Source organism: Amborella trichopoda, chromosome 12, assembly GCF_054954075.1.
Source record: "Amborella trichopoda isolate Santa Cruz 75 chromosome 12, AtrichopodaSantaCruz75HAP2 v2.0, whole genome shotgun sequence".
Classification (NCBI taxonomy): domain Eukaryota; kingdom Viridiplantae; phylum Streptophyta; class Magnoliopsida; order Amborellales; family Amborellaceae; genus Amborella; species Amborella trichopoda.
This window is the reverse complement of record NC_142347.1, coordinates 7,602,633-7,624,433: the sequence shown is the minus strand read 5'-3', so window position 1 is coordinate 7,624,433 and position 21,801 is coordinate 7,602,633. Positions and strand designations below refer to the sequence as shown.

At 35.3% G+C, this 21,801-nt stretch overlaps 1 protein-coding gene across 1 annotated transcript; it reads left to right on the top strand.

The window, feature by feature from the left end:
- The first annotated feature begins 404 nt into the window (after positions 1-404).
- AS1 (myb-like HTH transcriptional regulator family protein) lies at positions 405-2,351 on the top strand. The gene has a single exon (XM_006855757.4). The coding sequence runs from the start codon at positions 1,040-1,042 to the stop codon at positions 2,222-2,224; it is 1,185 nt and encodes a 394-aa protein (XP_006855819.1). The 5' UTR covers positions 405-1,039; the 3' UTR covers positions 2,225-2,351.
- Positions 2,352-21,801: the final 19,450 nt, after the last annotated feature.

The window sequence follows — 21,801 nt, the reverse complement described above, 5'->3', positions numbered from 1 at the left end:
ACCATCAAATTAAGGCGCATCTCAAAAGATTTTATTAGAAGAGGTTGTTTTGATGCCCAAACATCCTCAATTTAATTATCTCAACCTCAAAATGCGGGCATGAACAAAAATAGAATTTCAAGTTTTGAAAGTAGTGCGTAATGCATTTTTGAACCGTTAGTTTTCAAGTGTTCATAAATTCACTTGATCTATACTATTTTTGAAACTTATAAATTTTATAATTAAAAATGAAAATAAATTTTCAGGTTATCACAAGGATGTTCAATATTGAAACATCTTTCGACACTATTTAAATACACGCCTTACTGTGATGGTTTAGAGCCTGAGCCCTATACAAACCACACCCCTTTAAAAATAAAGGCTTGTATCCTTCTATCTATCTATTCAAACCACGCCCCTTTCAAAATAAAGGTTTGTATCCTTCTATTACTATTGTACCAATGGAGCTTTTGCTCCTGAAAAAAAATAACGACTAACATTTTAACTCCAAAAACAAAAACAGAAACAAAAACAAAACCAAAACCAAAAAAGAAAAAAGAAAAAAGACAAAAGGAGGGGCATTTCTGATATTAGAAGGAATTGAAGGAGTAATTGGACTTACCTCTCTCTACTTACACAATGAATAAATATCATCCCGCATCAAACACGCCCCACCACTCCCTTTTCTTCCCCAATTTCAATAAATCGCTGCAAACCCCACAAACGCAATCCAACTTAAAAACCCACAGGAACTGAATAATGCAATGCCCCGAGCTTGAGCTTGAGCTTGAGCTTGAGCTTCTTCCTCTTCTCAGCATCTCTTATAAATAAAAAACAACATCTTGCTCATGCTGTGTTCTAAGGCTCTCTCTCAAACAATAGCTCTGTTCTTCATTTTTAATCTCTTTCAAGCAAAGCTCTCTTCTTCTGCATCTCCACTCTCTGTCTGTAAATTGTTTGAACCAACGCTGAGAGGCTGAGTTGGGATCCTATGGGTTGATGGGTGTGGCAGGGGAGGCCGTGATGGTGCGATGGCAGGCGGAAGGCGGCGAAGTGTACAATGAAAGAGCGGCAGCGCTGGCAGCCTGAGGAAGACGCCCTCCTGCGCGCCTATGTTAAACAGTATGGGCCCAAGGAGTGGAACCTCGTCTCGCAGCGGATGGGCCGCCCTCTCCACCGCGACGCCAAGTCCTGCCTAGAGCGGTGGAAGAACTACCTGAAGCCTGGTATAAAGAAAGGCTCTCTCTCTCAAGAGGAGCAGGCGCTCGTCGTTGCCCTCCAGGCGAAGTACGGGAACAAGTGGAAGAAGATAGCGGCCGAGGTCCCTGGCCGCACTGCGAAGCGCCTTGGCAAGTGGTGGGAGGTGTTCAAAGAGAAGCAGGCGAAAGACAAACAGCGGAGGCTCCAGCAAAACCACCACCACCACCACCACCACCAGCAACACTCGTCTTCGATCTCCTCGCAGCAGCCTCCTGTTGGCTTATCCTCTGATTCATCGTCGGTTCCTGTCTCCGGGCGCTACGACCACATCCTGGAGACGTTCGCGGAGAAGTATGCGCAGCAGGCCAAGTCCTGCTGCCTGCCGCCACCACCCCCGCCTCCCCTCTTGTCGGACCCAACACCACTTCTGTCGCTGAACTCCGCAGGCACTACCACCCAAAGGGCGCCGGCAGCTACTGAAACACCAGCATTGTTGCCGTCGCTGCCCCCTTGGTTGTCGGCAGCAGGGGGCCTCAAGAATTTCGGGGCAGTCCCCAGTGTTTCTCCACCACCACCACCACCACCACCACCACCATCTGTTAGCTTATCTTTGTCACCTACTTCTGTAGCAACAGAGTGCACAATGCAGGCAGCGGCTTCCGGGGTGGTGCAGCAGCTGGCTCAGTGGTGTCGGGAGGTGGAGGAGGGGCGGCAGGCGTGGGTTCAACAGAAGAAGGAGGCAGCGTGGAGGGTGAGGAGGGTGGAGCAGCAGCTTGAGTCTGAGAAGTCGAGGAAGAGGAGGGAGAAGATGGAGGAGGTGGAGGCCAAGATCAGGAGGCTGAGGGAGGAGGAGGCGGCATTCGTCGACAGGCTGGAGGCGGATTGCAGAGAGCAGCTGGCCGCGGTGCAGAGGGATGCAGAGATGAAGGAGGTGAAGCTCATGGAGCAGTGGGCTGCCAAGCACCTCAAGCTCGCCACCTTCGTCGAGCACCTCTCATCTCAGCATCCATCCTCTTCATGTTTCCTCAAGGACTCCTTGCTTTGAACTCTCTCTCTCTCTCTCATCCATGTCACGGAGCCTGTATACTTTTAATCTTCTCACTCTTGGAGTAATGGGTGTTTGCTCAATCTAATTTTGAAAGAGAAGAAATTGCAGTTCAGATTCAATTTAACTTTTGCTCGAGCTTGGAGTAGTCTTAACCAATGAAGAATTCATTGTTTTTTTTTTTTTAATGGAACATGGTTTGATAGCGCTGCAATTCTTTTATAAAAATAAGCAAAAGCTTTACCTTACAATTCAAGCATCGGAAAACCTTCACATCTCTATGACCTCGGATGGGCTCTGAAGATATTACTTGTAAAAAAAAATTACAATTTTAAGTTCTAAAAATCGTGTATACTATATTAAATAATCTTGACTTTACATTTTACCCTAAAATTAAATGTTCATCCCATAAGATCTCGTAAGATATATATCATTTCTTGAATTTCAAATTTTACTATGGGTGATGGAAATTGATTTAGATTCATCATGGACATTTTCATTACCAAAAATGTTACATTTTACCCTAAAATTAAATGTTCATCCCATAAGATCTCGTAAGATATATATCATTTCTTGAATTTCAAATTTTACTATGGGTGATGAAAATTGATTTAGATTCATCATGGACATTTTCATTATCAAAAATGTTTTTCGGGTGAGAAATCAAGATGGAGCTTTTATTTTATTTTCATAAAGCGGGGCCCATATAGAAACTTCATCTCTTTTTTATTGCCATCAGCTTTTCAACTTGGGGTGGCAAGGGGCCGAGCCTGGACCGGGCGCCAAACAGGCTGCTCATGCCTCAAGCCCAGTCTTAGCCCAGCCCAGACTAGACCCACCCTTGTGTCCTAGTCCAGTTCTTGGGCCACATTTTATTTTATGTTCGAAAGCCCTAAATAATCAGGAGATAAAAAAATAAGAGGTCAAATGGATCTTGCAAGTCCACCAACTTGTATTTCAAGTATCTTGGGCCAAGTCAACTTGATATGAAAAATAGAGTGGTTGGAACCAAAGAATGTCTCTTGCTTCAAAGATGCTTACCTTTTTCTATGAGGTGAAATCCCAATTTCGTCCCATAGGTATAGACATATGGGGACTCATTGCTCCCTACTTCTAGGGTTTGTAACCAAGACGCCCTACGCATAGCCCTCATGTAGATTCTTAGGTTCTGATGGACCTGGTCTGACCCATTAGGTTCAGGTGTACTGTCACCTTAAGTTTTAGGGAAAAGTTTCGAACGTCCGTACAAAATGCTGCCACCCTTGCAAAATTCATTCTAAATATAGATTTTGGATCTGAATTTTTACATGGCCATGTATATCTTTAGGGGAAAGTATCTAATAGGACTATTTATCTTTGGTAATCACAATAAATCTTGACCATTGGATGTGAAGTTGAGGGGCTATATTTATTTTATTGACCAAGCTCAAAGTTCAATAGAATTTTTTTCAAATTTTGTGACACACCCATGTACATGCATCTTGATGAGCTATTTTCAAAACTTAAAATCCATTTTTTTTCTCATGCACATACATCTTGATGTTGACATAATCAATTTGAGGATATTTAGGCATCAAGACAACCTCTTCCAATAAAATTTTTGAGATGGGTTCTAATTTGATCCTTTAGAACCTTGGCTCTATATAAACTTTTCCTTTTAAAAAAAGGGTACGGTTTGTATAGAGCCTGAGCTTTAAACAATTAAATTAAAGCCTACCTTCAAATAGTATCGAGAAATGTGGTTTCAATACTGAAAATATTTGTGATAGTCTTAAAATATATTTTCATCTTTATTTATAATGTTTAACGCTTCAAAAATAGTGTAGATAGATAGATCTTATTAAAATTGACGGTCCAAAAATACGTTACAAAACACATTATTTTCAAAACTTGAAATCCACTTTTTTCTCATGTCCATGCATCTTGATGTCGAGATGATCAATTTGGGGATATTTGAGCATCAAAACATTCTTTTTTAGTGAAATTTTTGAGTTAGGCTCAAATTTGATTGTTTAGAGCTTCGGCTCTGTATAAACTTTTCCCTTAAAAAAAAAGGGTCTTAAACTTCAAAGATAGCTTAACAAACAAAAATCAAAGTTTAAAATAATCTATTTTTAAGTATTAAGACCCCATCCCTTTTATCTTTGTTGATAAACTATATATATTAGACGAAGTTATGGTGCGGCAGCCAATACACCTATTCATATGCCATAAAAGGCATTCCAGTTTAGGCACAGTGCCCCACTAAGACCCTAACATGTGTTCAAGCAGGTTTAAGGGGTAGGTATGGGTGATCTGAGATTTTTGAGAGGTCATGAGCTTCCCCATTGTTGATTAGGGTTTTGGGGTACCAGGATATCGCTAGATGTCGTCATTAGGGATAAAGTATGATTTAAAGCCATTCAAATTTAGGTATATTTTAAGCTTTAGTAAAGGGTGTGGTTTCTATATAAGGTTGCAATTTTAAACAATCCAATTAAGACTGACCTCCAAATTTTATCACAATAAATAATTTCGGTGTAAAAAATTATTAGAATCATCTGAAAATCTATATGCATATCTAATTATAAAATTTTAAACCCCAAAAATAGTTAAAATCAAGTAGAGGTAAAAACATATAGCAATTTTGAAAATCGACGGTTTAGATAATGTGTTGTAAGATGCACTATGTCTGAGACTATATATATATATATATATATATATATATATATATATATATATATAAGCAATGACTTCATGCAATGGTTGCATATGCAACAACCTTCAAAAACCATGTTATGGCTATTTGTTTGATCCAAACTTTGAAATATATACTCTTTTCATTCTAATGAACAATCACAAAAAAAAAAAAAATGATAGAATTTAGCCCAATTAACATAGTCCATTCATTTTTGTGAGATGCTTAGATCTAAGCCTTAAGAGGATTTTTTCATTTCCAATCTTTTTGGATAACTTTATTATCATTAAATGAGCAATGTTAAAAAAAAAAAAAAAAAAAAATGATTTTGAGTTTATAAAAGCTAAGATCTTGAAATTCACCGTTGAAATTCACCAAATGAATGGTCTAGATTCGTTTTTGGAAGGGACTCATTTTGACCATATCTAGGGTTTCAAATTGAACTTTTTTTTTTTTTTTTTTTTTTTCCGGATTGATAATTGAGATGAAGAGAGTGTGTGCGCCAAAATTTGGGTCCTACAAATAACACAAACATGGTTTTCTAGAAGTGTTGTTACATTATAGTATGATACAACCGTTGCATGAAAATCATTGCTATATATATATATATATATATATATATATATATATATATATATCAATGGATTCTGTCAACCCAAGGGCTAACAATTATATTGTTAGCCAATGGCCCAGATTCAATCTGAGCCTATTTGATGGTCACTACGTTATTTCGTATTTGAATGTTTTTTTTTTTTTTACAAGTCGAAATTACTTAAAATTTTAAACGTACATTCTACTCAGCAAGTCACACCTAATAAAAATATAAAAAAAAACATTCGTAAAATATAAATTGACCAAAATACCCGTAAAAAGTTTCAAGGGTATCTTAGTCAAATTATATTTTTCAAATTAATGTTTTATAGTTTTATTAGATTATAATATGTTGAAAGAATAAAAGCTCAAAATTTCAAGTGATTTGAATTTGTATAAAAAAAATGAAAATTCAAATATGAAATGAGGTATTGACTATTGGATTTGGCCCAAATTGAATCTGTGCCGTTGGCTGACACTGTAGCTGTCAGCTCGTCAGCTGATATGATCATTTCCTTTATATCGATACATCTCAATGTCGAGAATATCAATTAAAGGGTTTTTCAATACTAAAACAACTTTTTCCTATGGATTTTTGAAATACATTTTTAATTTTACATATTTAGATTGCAACCTTATATAAAATTTTTCCTTTAATAAATGGTAGTTTAGGTGTGTTTTGAAAAAAATCTGAAATATTAAATAGTTAGTACTTTAGGTGCAGCTTGATAAATTGTCTATTTTATATAAAAAAGTTGTTTTGCCTCAATTGCCACCTCATGCAGATGCAGATGGCTTATCAATGCGTGCAAATAGAGATAGCAATGGGTTGAATGGCTTGGCCAACTTGGAAAAACCAATGCCAAGGCTACAACATTTAGCTTAAGGCCTAAGCCTGAGCTTGGCCAACGCAGCCTAAGGCTTGGTGTGGGCCTGCCTAGCCCTTTATGTCAATTTCAAGATTTTTTAAGTTTTTATAAATCTGTTCAATCTACACTATTTTTGAAGCTTTAAATTTTATAATTAAAGATGAAAAAATATTCTAAAGCTATCACGAAGATTATCAATATTGAAACCACATGTCTTGACCCTATTTGAAGGTGGATTTTACTTTGATTGTTTAGAATCTTGGCTCTACACAAACCGCATTTATTTTAGAATGCAAAAGTTTGAAGCCATCAAAAATATTGAAAGAAATAAATGAAATGGCATTCCATGAGCCTAAAAGAAAGGGAAAATTATAAACACCTATCTAGACCCTACCTTTTAGACATATGCTTTCCCTAACACTTTTTGGACCACATCACTAACTTTGACATTATTTATTTTTACACCTATACTAGAACGATTATTTTTTAGGATTAAAATACCCCCCTTTTCAATCCACATTTCTCTCCCATTTTATCATGCTCCCACTTGGGCAAATCTGACACAAAATGTGTCGAACCAACTCCACTTTTTCACTTGAAGCTAGTGTCGCAAAAAATGTGGCAAATCGGCTTCTAGCGTCCAATATATATTAGCCTGGCATAAAATATGCTGAACGGGCTTCTGGGCCCCAAAATGTTCGGGTCCCACGCATTATTGGGCTGACTTCGGAGCCCAAAATGTGCTGGTCGGGCACATTGCTGGACCAGCCTAGAGAGATAAAATGCGAGCATGACAAGAAGGGAGAGAAATGTAAATTGAGAAGGGGGCAGGGGGGTATTTTCATCCAAAAAGAATAACTTGGGGCATAGGTGTAAGAATAAACAAGGGAGTATACGTAAGTTTCTCTAGAAGAAATAATGTCCATAGATTAAACAGAGATTCTCCAATTTTCAAAAAATGAGATTTAAATATTTGGAAAAGCTCAATTTATTTTGTTTTAGTTTCTAAAATAGTCATATGAGGTTCTCAAATGGATCACCAAATTTCACATCTAAATAATTGCCGAGTAACTTTTTTTGAGAATAAATCCCCAAAATTTCATGTCTAAAAAATTCTCTTAAGCATTCTTCTTATTTACTCTAAAAAAAGAACTATTTTTCTTAAGAGAGAGAGGTTTGTTGAGACTCAATTTTGTGAGCACTTGATAGCCAATGAGAGAGAACAATGCCTAGTGGGAGAGGAACCATGTGGTGGGTCTACACAAGAAAGAAAGAGAGCATTTTGGCATCTAAATATAGAAGACTTAACGGGTACATAAAATGCAAAAATAGAAGCGCTAATGAGAATGTGGTAGAGTAAATTCAATGTTTGTCTATGCTATAGCAACATTATCATTGTAAGGATAAGGAGGATATGATGGAATAGGAACTAAGTGCCAAAGAACTATTCACTGTTGATTCTTGTAGAATATGTAATGAATGAAATATAGACGAAAGAGAGATAAAAGAATCAACAAGATGTATGTGGTTCGGCAATGGTGCTTACTTCTATGGAGGGTAAATCAGATTCTCATTCATGGGGATTACTTTGGTTTACCAGAGATTTATAGAGTTACAACTCCTGCCTTTTATGAAATAAATCTCATTATAACTGTAATCCCATAAAATAGGACACTCAATAAAATCAATATATATTCTTAATAATTGATAGTTGTCAATCAATATATATCCTCAACGTTTGATAAACTGCCAATCAATATATATCCTCAACATTTGATAATTGTCAACACTTCCCCCTCAAGGTGAGTAGATATCAATAGAGCCTAACTTAGATATGAAACTTTATCATTGCAATAGCTTTGGTAAACATGTATGCAAGTTTGTCTTCACTTCAATCAATATATATTCTCAATATTTGATAACTGTCAACAATTCTGCGTATAAATTACTCTTTTAATGATCAAAGAAGATGAAGATAACTAAAATTGGCTAGGATTTGGAAGCTGCCAATCCCCATGAATATTAGAGCCTTTAAGGAAAAGAAGAAAAACTATACCAATTCTATATTTACTGTAAGAAAGATGGGGAAACAACTAATCATTTGTTTTTACAATGTGATCAGGTAAAATCAGTATGGCAATAGGTTAAAGAATTGCAAACCATTGAACCAGAGCAGGTTGGGGACATTTTCTCCCAATTGTATATAAATGGTTTGGATGAAGAAGGCAGAATAATGTGGAAAAATATAAAGAGTGTTATTCTACAGGAGATATGGAAGGAAAGAAACCAAAGATATTTTGATAATGCAATCAGAGAAAAAGGTGATCTATGTGAAAATAATTCAAATTATATTTGCGAAAAAATTACCAATAAGAGATAAATTGTCTTGTTTTTTTTTTTTTTTAGGGAGTTGTCATTCCTTGAATAAATCTTATGCATAATATTAATGATGTTAATCAAGGAAAGATTGGTGAGCAAGAGAAATATTGATGGATGGGAAGCTAAGGGATGGATCAAATTGAACTTCGATGGTAATTCTTAGGGCAATCTATGCCAAGCTGGGATTGGAGGCGTAATAAGAGACTATAATGAAATAACGTTAAAACAATATTACAGTTTGGTGGGTAATGCAATGCGGCTGAATTAAGGCTGGGTTTCTAAGAGTTAAGCTAGCAAAAATGTAGGATAAGAAAGTGTTGGTGGAATATGACTTTTTGAATGTAATAAAGTAGGTCACCAATCTAGAATGGGATTGGGGTCGTCGCGGTGGTAGCACCACTTGTAGTCCAGCTAAAGCCTAAGCGAATGGGTAGGGGCTCGTCATCTCCACTAAATTACCCCCAAAAAAATAAAGTTCGTCACCAATCAAATTGAGGTATGGTGGGCTTTAAGTTGGATACGTGAGGAGTTGAAGCTTGTGCTGATATAGAGTGTTGTATTGTTCATATGTACATGGGAAAAATTATGTAGGTGATGATTTAACTAAGATAAAGTACTTTTTAGAAGGATCGTAAGAAGTGTTCGAAAAGTCGAAACGGCGTCGGAAAATGCTTCAGAGTAATCCGTAAACTTTCCAATTCAACCTGCTTAATTGGGCAAGTCCCCACAGGTCAAAAAGTATTTAAAAAAATAAAAAAATATTAAAATCTAAAAAGATATAAAAAAAGCATATTTAATGTACGATTAAACAAAGCAAATCTAATTGAAGTTGAAAATCAGTAAAAAAAAATAGATTTTAAAAAAATCAACTTCTACCTATATATATTTTTGAAATTTTCTAAAAAAGATGGAAAAAATATAAAAATAAGTATTCACAACCAAACTACTTTCCAATCTTTGCCAAAATGATGAAGACATTTAAAAAAAAAAATGCATTACAAATAAATTTTTTATTTTTTAAAGTTTCATATAAATTTTTTGAACTTTTTAAAAGTATATGGCCGGATCATCAAAACTAGCCAAAATCATAACTCATCAGTGCTCGGTTCCGACCTAACCGGCCAGTTCCAAATTTTGTTTGCAAAGTGTAATTTTCATTGAATAATAAAATTTGTTAAAATTTTGTAGAAAAAAACAAAGAGGGAGAGCATTTTGGCAAAGTATGCATGTGCCGTGTTAGTACATATGCTTTGATATTTGAGGGTGGGGAGGAGAGCAGTCAGAAGAGAAGCGGCTAATAATTAAATGTTGAGGTGATCAAACACTCAGCAGCAGTCAGGCAGGCTGGCTGGCTCGCTGGCTCGCTCGCTCAGAAGAAATGACGAGACGGCGGAGAAATGTAACGGAAGTGCTCCCCACCTTTTATAACAGTCTGACGTCACCTTTTGGTGGCGCTTTGTTTGACAGTGACGTGACATTGGGGGTTATTTTAGAGAGAGAAAGTTAAGTCCTGAGAGCTCATTCTAGAGAGAGAGAGAGCACTTAGTAGGATGACGGCAACGAGGTTATTTGCAGAGAGAGATGCCTGGTGACGTGACACTGGGGGGGGGGGGTTTTTTAGAGAGAGAATGCTGCATGGGTATTATTCTAGAGAGAGAAAGTAGAGAGAGAATGATGAATTGGTTGGTGGGTGCGTGGTGAGCTGGGCGGTGCGGTGTGCAGTGCAGTGCAGTGCAGTGCAGCAGGCGCATGGCGAGGGAAGCGGTGGTCGCGTCACATCGGATTGCGACAGTGCGACCGTGTCTCAGCAGCGTGGAGGCGCGCCCCACGACCCCGGGCTGCCCGGGCCCCAAGAACCCCTCCTCCTATTCCTACCCCTTCACCTTTCTATATCCCATGTAAGTCCTTTCTCTGATTTTGGGGTAATTATTTGAAAAAAACTTTTACTTACCCCAAATATGTACTTTCCAAGCAATTCCTCCCACTCTCTCCCCCCACCCCCCCTTTAAACCTTTATATTTCACTATTAACTCTAACAATTTAATTTTTATTTTTTTTCAAATACTAATTGGTCATCAAAAAGGAAAAAAGTCTACCTTCTTTTTAAAGACCAAAATATTTTCTTTTGGAAAAAGTTTATATCACGTTTGTAACTTTAAAATGTAGAGTTACAAATGCATTTAAAAAATTTATCAAAAAAAGTTGTTTTAATATTGAAAAATTTTCTAATTAATCATCTGGATATCGAGATATAAGAATATGAAAAAAAAAAAATGAAATTTTGAGTGCAAGAAATTAGTGCATCTTGCAACACATTATCTAGACCGTCCATTTTCAAGATTTGAATATTACAATTTTTAAACTCACTTCAAATTACCAGATGTAAAATGTCTTAAAGACAAAGAATTTGGGGCTTCGTCCAACGAAATGGATTTGACCGTTAGTTCAAGCGAATTTGCGAGGGCTAATCAATTTCTATTAAACTTGAAAATACTTTGAGAGAAAGGAAAATAAAATATTTGAACTTAGTGAAGAGTGGCAAGTATAAAAATATGTTTCTGTATTTGTACACCACCTTGTGGTGATTATAAAGCAATTGGAATCAAATTCAAAATAATGGAGTTAAGAAAAAAGAAGAAAAGAAATTACTATTTGATTAATCAAATTGGAGATAGGAAAGTCAAATTGAATTATGAAAATTAAAAGAAGGAAAAGGTTTATATAAGGGAGACATCCTAAACGATCAAATTAAGGCGCACTTCAAAAATTCACTAAAAGAGGTTGTTTTAGTGTCCAAAAAATCCTCAAATCAATCATCTTGATCTCAAGATATATGGACTTGAGAAAAAGTGGAGTTCAAGTCTTGAAAATAATGCATCTTTGTAATGTATTTTCTAGACTATCAATTTTTCAAGATTTTCATGTGTTCATAGTTCTGCTTGATCTACATTATTTTTTATGCTTTAAATTTGATAATTAGAGATGAAAATAAATTTTCAAGCTATCACAAAGATTTTCAATACTGAAACATCATCTTTCGACATTATTTGAAGGTGCACCTTACTTTGATTGTTTAGGGCCTCAACCTTATACGAACCATGTCCTTAAAGCAAATATGCAGTTTTTACAAGGACCAGGCTTTCTGAAAACAAAAGAAAGGCTCACATGGAATCCTCTTTTGGAAATTACTTTGGGCAAGGAAAATCTCCATGATGGCGCTAAATCAATTTTGAGCACGGACTGTGTAATTTGAAGCTAAAAAAATGGTACAAATCTTGCGGATGTAGGAACACTTATTTTTAGGACGAAATGGACGAACGATATTTTTTACAATATGCACTCGAAATCCTAATTTCTTTTCATAACCATAATGGTCAAGGCTGAAATGATGGATTTGAAGGTTTTTTTATGTCAAAATTGCAATTTTTGGTGAGTTTTGAAGAGATGCTTTACTTATTTTGATAGGGCTGCAGCCCTATCAAACCATTTCCCATAAAATAAAGAGGTAAAAGAAAGTTATCATACCCTGCAAGTCCTTGGCATGGAAAAGAAAATCAGACTAGATGAGCTTATATGATTGGATGCCAATGTCTTAGATTATGATACAAGTGATAGAGGTAGGTTAGGACGTAGGAGGTATTTCAATGTTTTGAGATAGATCTGTTGTGTAGGAAAAAGATATGCAATTGGGGTAAAATGATAAAATTTGATAATGAAAATATGTGGCTTATGAGTGCCCTAGGGATTTGGGGTGCCAACAATTAGGGTTTGGAATTTAATTTGGCAAAGTATGTCAAATTGGGATAGATTAGGTTAAGGATGGGTAATTCGGATAAATTAGGCTAAGGTAACTATGCCTAATTTCAGGCTAATTGGGACTCAATGAGGATCTTTTTGGGGTTTCCTAGGGCTACTTAGGGTTTAAGAAGGCTTAGGAGGATTGGAGGTTCTTTTGGTACCTGGAAGATGGGTTTTGTGTCTTGACAGTTTGGGTAGTTTTTGAGTCACTTAGTGATATATGGCTATATCATTAGGACTGTAGTGTATATGGAGAAATCATCATAATGAGCTTGGTTTGACCTAAAATTTGGCTGGTAACCAGTTGATGGCTCAGGAACCTATGATTCAAAAATTCCAGACATTGGACTTGGAGTAGAGGATCGGACCAGGTTCAACGTACTTAGTTCTATATGTATGGGGTTCGGTGCGACAAACTTTTGACATAGGGTTACTAAATTTAGAAGTGTGTGGTTTTATAAGGTCAAGGCCCTGAACAATCAAAGCTAGGCATATCTCTAAATAGTGTTGAAAAACAATTTTTTCAATATTTATGATGGTGTCAAAATTTATTTTGATATCTTGATGTAAAATTTAAAGCTTAAAAAATCAAGTAGATTGGGTAAATATATAAACACTTAAAAATAAATGGCCCAAATAATACGTTACAAGATGCATTATTTCTCAAACTTGAAATCTATGTTTCCATGTCTATACATCTCAAGGTCAAAATAATAGATTTAAGGGGTTTTCGACATCGAAACAAACTTCTTTAGTAAGTTTTTGAGGTGTGCCTTAATTTGATTGTTTAGAGCCTCGGCCTTATATGAAACATTTTCCAATTCAAAATGGGTTGATGCATTGGATATAATGCAAATATATATTATTAAAATATAGAGCAAATTATGTACGGACACTATTGAGGGGAGTCAATTACCAAATGGGCACTCATTTATCCGAAATTATGAGCACCCCCTCAAGCCCCCTCCCGTGCTGCAATTTTTTTTCCCTAAATTATCCCTTGTTCGACAATGCAAACACTTGACATGAAGCATATGTTTAAACTTAGATAAATATGTTTTCCAGTGTTTGAAATACTATTTGGCTTTCCAAAATTGGGCTACTCCAAAATTGCCTCTCTAATGTTTCGGCATTTAAGGAAATGGAGTGCTAAAATACATGAACTCTTAAATCAAGAAAACGAGACCCACAACAAAGGTCCCTTGAAATTGTTTTTACTCAATGATCAAAGTATAATATTCGCTGCATTCCCAATATTTTCAGGCAATTTTCTATTACAATTATTGCTCGAAAGATCCAAGATCGATAGCTTCAAAGATTGGAAAAGCAAACCAACAAGTTCTCTAGTCAATTTATTGCTAGAAAGTAACAAATTTCCAAAATCTAAATCAGAAATCCTGTGTTAGTTTTTTTTAAAAAAAACATGCGTAGCTACTACCACTTAGGGTTGTTTTTAAAAGCACGCCATCACTCTTGGAGAGATAATAACGAACTCACAAGATTTTTCACACACATCTTATCCTTTTAATACATGGTGCTTATATATAAGCGTTTACAGCAGTTTTGAAACTACCCACAAAACTTCAAACTACTTTAGATTACTCCCACAACCTATAACTCCTACTAAGATAGAGAAAGAGAAAGAGAGAGAGAGAGCTACCCATAATTCATAACTACCCTTATATCCACTTAGAGAGAGAGAGATATATAGGAAAGGCATGGATCCCACAACTATTATTACTTTGCATCATTTTCAATACTCCCCTTTGATGTAAATACTTTGCACTAAGCATTTTTTTGAAATATGCAAAATTTACAAATGAGAGTGCTTTTGTGGAACCTTCAGCTGCTTATTCTTTTGTGGGGCTATACTTCATCTCAATTAGGCCTTCTGAGTCCACATCTCGGATGAAATGGTGTTTGATTTCGATGTGCTTCGTTCGCTCATGGAAAATTGGTTTCTTTGTCATACTGATTGTTGCTTTGTTGTCGTAAAAAATTTTAGTTGCCTTTTCTTGGACTTCACAAAGATCAGACATGCAGTTGATGTAGTAGCTATATACTCCGCCTCTGATGATGACAATGTTGTAGTTGCTGGTTTCTTTGATGACCATGAAATAGCTTCAGAGCCAATATTGAAAATAAAGCCGAACGTACTTTTCCTGTCATCTAAAGAACATGTCCAATCACTGTCAGTACAGCCAATTAATTCAAAATTAGAAATATGAGTATACTAAAGTCCATAGCTTGATGTTCCACAAATGTAATGCAACATCCTTTTTGCTACCCCCATATGATGCTTAGTAGGATTCTGCATAACCTTGACACAAAACTTATAACAAACATTATGTCAGGTCTTGTGTGAGTTAAATACACCAGTCCACCAACAAGGCTTTTAAAATATTTTGCGTCAACTCCTTCAATTCCATCTTTAAGTCTAAGCCTTTCATTTGTATTCATTGGTGTATCAATAGTATTACAACAATACATGTTAAATCTCTTCGGAAGGTCTAAGGCATATTTTTTCTTCAGAAAAAAAGATTCCTTCCTCTTCTTGTTTCACCTCAAGATCAAAAAATAATGCAAAAGCTCTAAATCAATTATTTCGAATTCATGCATCATATTGTCTTTGAATTCTTCAATAAGTGACAATGAAGACAAGCATAAATGATGTCATCAACATAAACACAAACAATAAGCAATTCATTTATACCTTTCTTCTTCAATGTAGATTCATTTGCACTTCTTTTAAAATGATTTTTATGAAAATAACTATCAATTCTGCAATGTCGTACTCTCGAGGTTTGTTCCAAGCCATAAAGAGCTTTCTTTAATTTATAGAACTTCTATTCTTTTCCTTTAACTCTAAACCCTTCATGTTGAGTTACATATATATAATTTTCAAGTTTTCCATTTAAAAAGGCATATTTGATATCAAGTTGATAGACGGGCCATTGTTTTTGAGCTGCAACTGCTAAAATTATTCTTACAGTTTCTAATCTTGCAACAGGGGAAAAAGATTCAAAAAATTAATATCTTGATGTTGTACATATCTTTTAGCTACTAATCGAGCTATATGGTTTAGTACACTTCCATCATCATTGTGTTTTGTTTTGAATAGCCATTTCAACCCTATCATATTTTTTTCTTGAAGCAAATCTATTAAGTTTTATGTTTGATTTCTTTCAATGGTCATCATATCATCTTTCATTGTCTCTCGTCATTCTTCCTTCTCAGCTGTTTCCTCAAAACTTCTTGGATCTGCAACAAAAAGAGCGAAGCTACAAGATTAATAAATTTCTTGTAAAAATCTTAATTTCCTTGGTAGATTTTCTGAGGATGTGTTTACAGGCAAATCATTACACACTTGTGTGCCATTATTATGTTTCAAAGTCAATGGAAGTACACATTTCTCTTTCTCCATGGTTTCCTCCAATCCAAACAACTAGTTTCATTAAACCCTGTTAGTATTTTTTGGTTTGAAAAATACTTATATGTATTTCTAAACAACCCTATAGTTTATTCTTTCCTAAATTGCTTTGTCTTTAGTTTTATTATTCTTTCCTAAATTGCTTTGTAGAGAGAGAAAGGTATGGGTTTGAGTCCCACATTGAAGAGGAGAGAGTTCGTTGAGCCATATTTAAGAGCATGTATTCCCATAAAATATTCTAAGTACAAAGGAGAGAGAAGGCACATGTGCGGAGCACGAGAAGCATGCCACGCGCATGCATACGTGCGTGTGCGAGTGCATGTGCAAGGGTGTGGGTGCAAGGGCACTTGACGGCGCACTTTGCTACTCATACAATTTTAGAAAACTTAGAACAATTTTTAGCATCTATCAAAGACCATTCTTTGCAATTCCAGCAAGCAAACTAATGGGCTAACTCTCTCTCTCTCACTACTGAATTTTGTCTCTTTCTCTCTCTAATACAACAAAAATATGGTGTCTTTTGAGTGGGTTCCAAGCTTGAGTGCATAGAGCTTAGGGACATTATAAAAAGACATCTCTGCTTTCCTGTATTATGATGATGGATTGCCTTTCTTATGCACATCAAATACTATATCGAAGGGGCAAATATCATATTGAGATAGTGCTCCTACGTACTTGAAAACAAAAAGAATTCGAATTCCTTATTTTCGAAATTGTATCGTTTTCTGCCCCCATTTCGCCCAACCAATCTCCAACAATTCATGATGATATTCATGTGTGAAAGAAAGGAGACTACCATGACTTTTTAAAGTCATGAGTCACCATTTTACTCGCCTTGGACGCTTCAACAGGTTGAATTTCAAGAGATGGTAATAAAAGTGTTCTCTTTTTGCTTACCACTCTTAAAGTGGCTTGCATAGTCACCGAGTCAATGCCAGCACCGCCACCACCATCGGATGATTTCATTAACGAGCAAACTCAATCATACAAGAGATGGATGCATGATGACTATATATGCAAGGGTCATATCCTAAATGCCTTGGTGGACCCAATCTATGACATGTATGGCTCCATTGGCACGGCAAGAGAGATTTGGAAATTACTTGAAACCAAATACCTCACAGAAGAGTCTGATAACAAAATATTTCTGATCTCTAACTTTTTAGATTTTAAATTTATTGAAAACAAACCTATACTCTCTCAAGTATATGAGTTGCAATTTGTAGTCAATGAACTCAGAGATTGTGATATTTCTTTGGATGAATATTTCTTAGTTGGCTCTATAATTCATAAGTTACCCTCATCTTGGAGAGTACCAAAAGAAGATGAAACACAAGAAAGTTGATCTTGATTTCGTTCAACTTCAAAGATTTCTTCAAATTGATGAAGAGTAGACTTAAGGAAAAAAACGATGAATCAATTAATTTTCATTCTAAGGCAAACCTTGTTGAGCAAAAGTCATAAGCTCCATATACAAGAAGCCTTTTCTTTTCTAAGATCCATAATGAAAATCATAAGGACCAAAAGTCTAACAAAAATAAAAAGAAAGCCACTTGTTATGTATATAGAAAATCGAGACACTATTCAAGAGAGTGTTGACACCGAGGAGGGCTCAAAAGACCAAGAGACCAAGAGACCAAGTGAACTTGACCACTGAAGAAAAATTTGTAGCAATGGTCACCGAAATAAATATAATCGATAAAGACAATGGATGGTGGGTCAATACCGGCACTATCATTAAAGTGAACCAGTGGGTGACAGTAATTCAGTTCAACTTGGAACCCAAGCTGTGGCAAATATGCTTGGAAAGGGTTCGGTAGATCTAAAGTTGAGTTCAAGCAATGTACTCACCTTGGAAAATATGTATTACGTACCTAACATGAGAAGACACCTTATTTCAGGATGTATCTTGAACAAGAAGCGCTTCAAAATGGTCATTGGGTCTAACAAATTATTTGTTGACAATGGATACTCATGTGATGGGATGTTCAAATTTGACCTTGTTAATGAAATGAATAAGTCTTCTGCATATATTGTTACTTCTTGTAATGTATGGCATGGTAGATTAAGACATGTTAATTATACTTAAATTAAATATTTGGTTAAATTAGGATTAGTTTCTAATTGTGATGAATTAACTGAAGAAAATGTGAAGTATGTGTACAAGCAAAAATTACTAGAAAACCATTTCCTTTAATTGAAAGAAATAGTGAATTGCTAGAACTTGTACATAGTGATGTATGTGATTTAAATAATATTCTAACTAGAGGTGGTAAAAGATACTTTCTTAACTTTATTGATGATTTTTCTAGACTTTTTATGTTTATTTGCTTAGACAGAAAGATGAGGTTTTTGAAAAATTTAAAGTTTTTAAAGTGGAAGTTGAAAATCAACTTAGTAAGAAAATAAAAATTATTAGAAATGATAGACGAGGAAATATTTATCAAATGATTTTAATTAATTTTGTGAAAATAATGGCATTATTCATCAAGTAACTGCTCCATATACCCCTAAACAAAATGGACTAGCGGAAAGAAAAAATAGAACTTTAGTTGAAATGGTAAATGCAATGGTTATTTCATCTTCTTTACCTTTGAACTTGTGGGGTGAAGCTTTATTAAGTGCATACTTTATTTTGAATAGAATTTTATATAAAAAGTGTGATAAGACCCCTTGTGATCTTTGGTTCTACTTTGAATTTTTTCAAAGTATGGGGTTGTCTTATATATATTAGATTTCCATATCCTAAAAGAAATAAATTGGGTCCTAGAACATCTAAATATATTTTTGTGGGATATTCTTAAAACGGTAAAGCTTATAGATTTTTGGATCTAAATTCTAACGCAATTTTAGAATCTAGAAATGCTGAACTTTTTGAAAATCTCACTTGTAAAAGTGAATTGAACGAATCAAGTAGCATGCAAAATGAAAATTATCATGAAAATGATGTATATGTGTAACAATTCTAAAATTTCAAAAAAAAAAAAAAAAAAAAAAAAAAAAAAAAAGAAGTGAAAAGATGCTTTTAAATAGGTGATGGTCTGTTTGAGTATGATGGTCTTTGGGGACCATCACTATTTTAAAAAAGTTTTACTTGGTTTAACTTTTGCTTGCCTGCTTTTGCTTGCTTGCTTTTGCTTGCTGCTTGCAGCTGGCAACGTCCTTTAGCGGACATGGTTTTCGTATGTTAAAAGCAGACGCTTAACGCGACACCTCAGGTATGAGGTAGAGCGTAATAAAATATTATAATAATACGTTCTAAGAATTTAAATAGGGGAGGTGAGCACTCCTACCCTAGAAAATTTTGAGATCTCTCTCTCTCTCTCTAGCCGAATTTTATCGAAGTTCCCTCTCAAATATTTGTGGGTAAGTGACATCGTCTTCCTGAAAAATAGTCTGTTTTTAATAAATAGTGATATTTCCGTCCAGGATCTTTATTTTATCAGTTTTATGTGTAAGTGACGTCATTGTCTCGAAAAATAATCCATTCTTTTTAAAAATAAAATGAAATAATTATTTCTGCTTATTATCATGAATTTTAGGTGCGATAAATTTTATGCGCACGTGATCTCATTATCTTGAAAAATAATCTTTTTAATAAAAATTGTGATATTTTATCTATGTTAGAAATTTTGAATGCTGTAAATTAGAAAAATAAATTTATTTATTTCTCTTGTTTATTGTTAGAAATAAATGTGATATTTCTGCTTTTAGTAAAATTGTGATATTTCTTTCTACTGTTTTGAATATTTAGACATTGTAAAATTCATGTGCAAATGACTGCCTTATTATTTAAAAATTGACATTTTTGCAATTGATTATAGTATTGTTGTGAAATGTTTATTTGTGAATTGATATCGCATAAATTGTGATAATTCCGTATTCTTGAATTTCGATAAGAGTTTTTCTATATATATTAAATTGGCAATTAGGCTAGAACGTCTTTACGAACTGCTATCTTTCTAAATTTGAGCCCAAAATATTTGATTGGTTATTTTAGAAATGTTATTGAAAGTGACTGTTATTAATGATTTCAGTGAAATTCATATTAATGATTTCAGTGATATATTGAGTACATGATATTGCTGCTTTCGAATGTTTAAAGAGATTTAGAAATAATTTAAGTATGCAAGTGGACTCATCCGGTTCGCCGGTGAGGTATAAGTAGACCTATCTGGGACGCCGGTAGAGATTAAGTGGACTCATCCGGTACGCCGATGAGGTATAAGTGGACCTGCAATGATTAAGTGGACCTATCTGGGGAGCCGATAGGGATTAAGTGGGCCCATCAGGACGCTGATGGGGTATATAGGTGACCTACTTGGGACGCCAGTAGGGTATTTTGTGAAATCCTTTGAATTATGTACTGCCGTTAAAAGTGTTATAAGCATTTCAATTACTCGGATTATACTTAATTATGCATTTATTGAAAGTGAAACTGTTGATGCATTTCTGTTAATAGATCTCATTTTGGAAAATATTGATATCTTTCAAACATGATTATTTTTGGGATTATGATGATCACTTACTGAGTAGCCAAACTCATCAAACTATGGTAAACATTTTTCAGGATAACTGCGGATTCATTTTGAGTGCTAGTCAAGATCAACCTTGGAAGATACTGTTGTTGTGCTAGCTTTCTTTATTTACTTTGTAAGACCTCGCCACTGTAAATTTGTCCTATCAATAGATGTATATATGTTTTTCTTGTCACATCTCAGGAATAACAGTATTGTAAATTCTTGGGGTGTGACAACTATGGTATAAGAGCCATAGGTTTAAGATCCTTAGGAAATTTAAAAAGAATGTACTTAAAAATCACATTTATTGTGTGTACAGACCGGGATAAAGTCAAGATCCAGAATAGCTGAAGCCAATATGGAAGGAATTCATAAAGCCTTGGAAAATATGGTTGCTCTAATGCAACATCAGATAAAAAACAACATTCCACCCAGGCAGTCAGTTACAGGAAATGGTGGGAGCAATATCGAAATTTTTAAAAAATTAAACCCACCTTCTTTTAAGGGTGCTGTAAACCCACTGGAAGCCGAGGGATGGATTATGCAATTGGAAAAAATATTCGAGGTTATGGAATGTCCTGATGATAGGAAGGTGGCCTTGGCAGTTTTTATGTTAGAAGGTGAGGCACAACACTGGTGGCGAATGGCAAAAGGAGTATTGGGAATAAAACCTAGACTTGGGAAGTATTTCTAGAGGCATTTAATGAAAAGTATTTCCCAGATTTTATTCGAGACCAAAAAGAAATGGAATTTCTAGAATTAATCCAAGGAAATAGGACAGTAGCACAGTACGAGGCCAAGTTTACTGAATTAGCCAGGTTTGCACCACATATGATTAACAATGAGGCAAGAAAGGTGAAGAAATTTGAAAGGGGTCTCAGGCCAGCTATTAGAAGCAGAATATCAGTCTTGAAATTAAGAACTTATGCTGAAATAGTGGATCGTGCCCAAATTGTCGAAAAAGATTTTGAAGATTACCAAAAGACGAAAAATCAGAACAGTCATGTTAGACCTACATCATCTAATCGACAACAGTTTGAAAGGCCAAACAAGAAGCCAAGGCCCTCCCTATTCCAAAACCCAATAGAACCATGTAGAAAATGTGGGAAAAATCATGGATCAAGCCTTTGTTATTGGAATACCGGAGCCTGTTTTAAATGTGGAAAATTGGGACACCAGATTAAACAATGTCCTAGCTTACAGACACAACAGCTTCCAAAGCAGGGAGAGATAGCTCCAAAGCCTCAGATGAAGGGAAGAGTATTTACGATTACCGAGCAAGACGCTCAGGCCTCAAAATCAGTGATCCAAGG